The sequence below is a fragment of the Oncorhynchus masou genome, unplaced genomic scaffold (genome assembly GCF_036934945.1).
Source record: "Oncorhynchus masou masou isolate Uvic2021 unplaced genomic scaffold, UVic_Omas_1.1 unplaced_scaffold_564, whole genome shotgun sequence".
Classification (NCBI taxonomy): domain Eukaryota; kingdom Metazoa; phylum Chordata; class Actinopteri; order Salmoniformes; family Salmonidae; genus Oncorhynchus; species Oncorhynchus masou.
This window is the reverse complement of record NW_027012059.1, coordinates 526,644-531,811: the sequence shown is the minus strand read 5'-3', so window position 1 is coordinate 531,811 and position 5,168 is coordinate 526,644. Positions and strand designations below refer to the sequence as shown.

Sequence of the window (5,168 nt, the reverse complement as noted above, 5' to 3'; positions counted from 1 at the left end):
CTCTCTCTGTCCGTCCCCTCTCTCTCTCTCTCTGTCCGTCCCCCTCTCTCTCTCTCTCTGTCCGTCCCCCTCTCTCTCTCTCTCTCTGTCCGTCTCCCTCTCTCTCTCTCTCTCTCTCTGTCCGTCTCCCTCTCTCTCTCTCTCTCTCTGTCCGTCCCTCTCTCTCTCTCTCTCTGTCCGTCCCCCTCTCTCTCTCTCTCTGTCCGTCCCCCTCTCTCTCTCTGTCCGTCCCCCTCTCTCTCTCTCTCTGTCCGTCCCCCCCCTCTCTCTCTCTCTCTCTGTCCCCCCTCTCTCTCTCTCTGTCCGTCCCCCTCTCTCTCTGTCCGTCCCCCTCTCTCTCTCTCTCTCTGTCCGTCCCCCTCTCTCTCTCTCTCTGTCCGTCCCTCTCTCTCTCTCTGTCCGTCCCCCCTCTCTCTCTCTCTGTCCGTCCCCCTCCTCTCTCTCTCTGTCCGTCCCCCTCTCTCTCTCTCTGTCCGTCCCCCTCTCTCTCTCTCTGTCCGTCCCCCCCCTCTCTCTCTCTCTGTCCGTCCCCCCCTCTCTCTCTCTCTGTCCGTCCCCCCTCTCTCTCTCTCTGTCCGTCCCCCCTCTCTCTCTCTGTCCGTCCCTCTCTCTCTCTCTGTCCGTCCCCCCTCTCTCTCTCTCTCTGTCAGTCTCCCTCTCTCTCTCTCTCTCTGTCCGTCTCCCTCTCTCTCTCTGTCCGTCCCCCCTCTCTCTCTCTCTCTGTCCGTCCCCCTCTCTCTCTCTCTCTCTCTGTCCGTCCCCTCTCTCTCTCTCTCTGTCCGTCCCCTCTCTCTCTCTGTCCGTCCCCCTCTCTCTCTCTCTCTCTGTCCGTCCCTCTCTCTCTCTCTCTGTCCGTCCCCCCTCTCTCTCTCTCTGTCTGTCCCCCTCTCTCTCTCTCTGTCCGTCCCCCTCTCTCTCTCTCTCTCTGTCCGTCTCCCTCTCTCTCTCTCTCTCTGTCCGTCTCCCTCTCTCTCTCTGTCCGTCCCCCTCTCTCTCTCTCTCTCTGTCCGTCCCCTCTCTCTCTCTCTCTGTCCGTCCCCCTCTCTCTCTCTCTCTCTGTCCGTCCCCCCTCTCTCTCTCTCTCTGTCCGTCCCCCCTCTCTCTCTCTCTCTGTCCGTCCCCCTCTCTCTCTCTCTCTCTGTCCGTCCCTCTCTCTCTCTCTCTCTGTCCGTCCCCCTCTCTCTCTCTCTCTGTCCGTCCCCCTCTCTCTCTCTCTCTGTCCGTCCCCCTCTCTCTCTCTCTCTGTCCGTCCCCCTCTCTCTCTCTCTCTGTCCGTCCCCCTCTCTCTCTCTCTCTGTCCGTCCCCCTCTCTCTCTCTCTGTCCGTCCCCTCTCTCTCTCTCTCTGTCCGTCCCCCTCTCTCTCTCTCTCTGTCCGTCCCTCTCTCTCTCTCTCTGTCCGTCCCTCTCTCTCTCTCTCTCTGTCCGTCCCCCCTCTCTCTCTCTGTCCGTCCCCCCCTCTCTCTCTCTGTCCGTCCCCCCTCTCTCTCTCTCTGTCCGTCCCCCTCTCTCTCTCTCTCTGTCCGTCCCCTCTCTCTCTCTCCTGTCCCCCCTCTCTCTCTCTGTCCGTCCCCTCTCTCTCTCTCTCTCTGTCCGTCCCCCTCTCTCTCTCTCTGTCCGTCCCCCCTCTCTCTCTCTCCCCCCTCTCTCTCCTGTCCGTCCCCTCTCTCTCTCTCTGTCCGTCCCCCCTCTCTCTCTCTCTGTCCGTCCCCCTCTCTCTCTCTCTCTGTCCGTCCGTCCCCCTCTCTCTCTCTGTCCGTCCCCCCCTCTCTCTCTCTGTCCGTCCCCCCCTCTCTCTCTCTGTCCGTCCCCCTCTCTCTCTCTCTGTCCGTCCCCCTCTCTCTCTCTCTGTCCGTCCCCCCCTCTCTCTCTCTCTGTCCCTCTCTCTCTCCAGAGGTATCAGTCTCTCTCTCTCTCTCTCTCCAGAGGTATCAGTCTCTCTCTCTCTCTCTCTCCAGAGGTATCAGTCTCTCTCTCTCTCTCTCTCTCCAGAGGTATCAGTCTCTCTCTCTCTCTCTCTCCAGAGGTATCAGTCTCTCTCTCTCTCCAGAGGTATCAGTCTCTCTCTCTCTCCAGAGGTATCAGTCTCTCTCTCTCTCCAGAGGTATCAGTCTCTCTCTCTCCAGAGGTATCAGTCTCTCTCTCTCTCTCTCTCTCTCTCTCCAGAGGTATCAGTCTCTCTCTCTCTCTCTCTCTCTCTCTCTCCAGAGGTATCAGTCTCTCTCTCTCTCTCTCTCTCTCTCCAGAGGTATCAGTCTCTCTCTCTCTCTCTCTCTGTCCCTCTCTCTCTCCAGAGGTATCAGTCTCTCTCTCTCTCTCTCTCCAGAGGTATCAGTCTCTCTCTCTCTCTCTCTCCAGAGGTATCAGTCTCTCTCTCTCTCTCTCCAGAGGTATCAGTCTCTCTCTCTCTCTCCAGAGGTATCAGTCTCTCTCTCTCTCTCTCTCTCCAGAGGTATCAGTCTCTCTCTCTCTCTCTCCAGAGGTATCAGTCTCTCTCTCTCTCCAGAGGTATCAGTCTCTCTCTCTCTCTCTCTCTCCAGAGGTATCAGTCTCTCTCTCTCTCTCCAGAGGTATCAGTCTCTCTCTCTCTCTCTCTCTCCAGAGGTATCAGTCTCTCTCTCTCTCTCTCTCTCTCTCTCTCTCTCCAGAGGTATCAGTCTCTCTCTCTCTCCAGAGGTATCAGTCTCTCTCTCCAGAGGTATCAGTGTCTCTCTCTCTCTCTCTCTCTCCAGAGGTATCAGTCTCTCTCCAGTATCAGTGTATCTTCAGACTTACCCAGCATCGTTGTCCGTCCTCTTCAGTCCTTTGGAGATGTGAGTCAGACTGTGTCTGAACTGAGAGAGAAACTAGAAGACTTCCTTAAAGGAGAATGGACCAAGATCTCCACTACAGGTGTGTTGAAAACAATAAGAACATCAACTTTAGACCATTGAAAGTTCCCTACTAGTCATATACATGTGGAATATGGTCTGATGATAACATTCCCTCTCTGTCAATGTGTTTGTGTGTCTGTAGTGAATATAGTGGATGTTGTACTGCCTCCAGAGCCCAAGACCAGAGAACAGTTGTTACAATGTGAGTCTCTTTATTGTGAAGTAACTAACAGTCTCTTTTTACTGACACTCCTAACAATCCCTCTAGAAATATATAGCAATAGTAGATCTAATCAAAGACTGGGTCTCTATCTGACTCCTCATATTTCTCTGATTTGATCTCTGCTGTGCTCTAATCAAAGACAGGGGAGATACAGTATCTGACTTAACTTATTGTTCTGACTCCCCTCGTTGGTCTCTGCTCTTCTCCCAGATTCCTGTCAGCTCACACTGGACCCAAACACAGCACACACACAACTCTCTCTGTCTGAAGGGAACAGAAAGGTGACCTGTACACACCAAGTCCAACCATATCCTGACCATCCAGACAGATTCACCAACTGGTGGCAGGTTCTGTGTAGAGAGGGTCTGTCTGGACGCTGTTACTGGGAGGTGGAGTGGACTGGTGGTGTTGTTACAGCAGTCTCATATAAAGACATCAGCAGAACAGGGAGAGATGGTGGATTTGGACTCAATAACAAGTCCTGGAGTTTATATTACTATAGTGGTGGTTATTGGTTCATACACAATAATGTTGAGACTAAAGTATCAGGCCCTCAGTCCTCCAGAGTAGGAGTGTACCTGGATCACAAGGCAGGTACTCTGTCCTTCTACAGTGTCTCTGACACAATGACCCTCCTCCACAGAGTCCAGACCACATTTACTCAGCCCCTCTATCCTGGGTTTTGTCTCAATGATTATAATGATACTGCTGAGCTGGTTAAACTGTAAACTGATTTGTTACTAATTAAAATTCAATGCAATGTTTTAATCTTGTACATTTCCATGAATCATGATGTCTGGTGTTGATGTATATTGGTTGTCATTCAGAACCATTGATATGTTTTCTCAGTTGGTTCTCTGTCTCTATGTAATTCTCCTCAGTATCATTGATCAGCTTGTTGGCTCGGTCCTAATTGATGTGTTCTCTGTCACCTGGAGCTGCATGGAAAATGGTCCAGGAACTAAAGGACAATTCAGGACTAGTCAGCCCACTACAAGCTGGTATCACTTCCTTTCTACTAAACTATATGGTCTGGTTTCCCAGACACAGATGAATCCTAGTCCTGGACTAAACAGTATGTTCAATGTAGATGTCCAGGAAACCGGCCCTAAATGTGTCATCTTTCATCCTCCCATACTGCTCAGTCCAGCAACATTAAACCTGTCCAGCAGGTGGTGCTGTTGACCAAACAATAAAACCAGCAGATATCTTGACTTGCCACTCAGTATATCAGTAATGTTCAGAATAGTACTTTAATATCATTGGAGATTGATGGTCTTTTTAATCCACTATCCAGAGTCAGGAACAGATGAAGTTAGGTCTGCTACTGTTCAGTGATTAAATATGATTTATGGTGATGGGAAATAATAAAAAACACTCAACTTCATCTAGTAATAGTTTTCCTTTGTTATTTATTCCAAGGTGTGTCTTTAACTTGTAAATGTATTGTGTGGAGGTGAGCTAGTGGTGTGGCTGATAGAATAGAATGAAGAGGGAGGAGGGGAGGAAGAGGGGAGGAGTGAAGGGCTGTTCAAGAAACCAGATGAGGAAGAGGAAGATGTTCAGGGGAATTACTGTCTCTGTTCCAAATGGTTCCCTATTCCCTACGTAGTGCACTACGGTGCTTCTGACCAGGTCTAAAGTAGTGTTCTACGTAGGGAATAGGGTGTAGATTTATTACAATATCATGCTTTAGTGTTTGGCACAAAAATATATTAGATCTCCACCCCCCACTTCCTGTCTGTCATCCCCCAGTTCTGTTAAGACTTCCTCTCATTGAACTGGGCCTCATTCTAAATGGTCACTTTGTATTGATAGTCCATACTGGTCTTTACTATGGTTCTACATACAGTACCTGTATTGATAGTCCATACTGGTCTTTACTATGGTTCTACATACAGTATCTGTATTGATAGTCCATACTGGTCTTTACTATGGTTCTACATACAGTATCTGTATTGATAGTCCATACTGGTCTTTACTATGGTTCTACATACAGTACCTGTATTGATAGTCCATACTGGTCTTTACTATGGTTCTACATACAGTACCTGTATTGATAGTCCATACTGGT

The 5,168-nt window shown here is 50.2% G+C and overlaps 1 protein-coding gene across 1 annotated transcript; it reads left to right on the top strand.

Annotated features, from left to right (window-relative positions):
* Positions 1-2,687: 2,687 nt before the first annotated feature.
* Positions 2,688-3,862, top strand: LOC135536168 (stonustoxin subunit beta-like; the record flags this gene model as incomplete). The annotated part of the gene is made up of 3 exons (XM_064962552.1): positions 2,688-2,890; positions 3,014-3,073; positions 3,305-3,862. Coding segments are annotated over 3 exons (781 nt in total), but the record flags the coding sequence as incomplete, so codon positions are not given.
* Between the last annotated feature and the right edge of the window lie 1,306 nt (positions 3,863-5,168).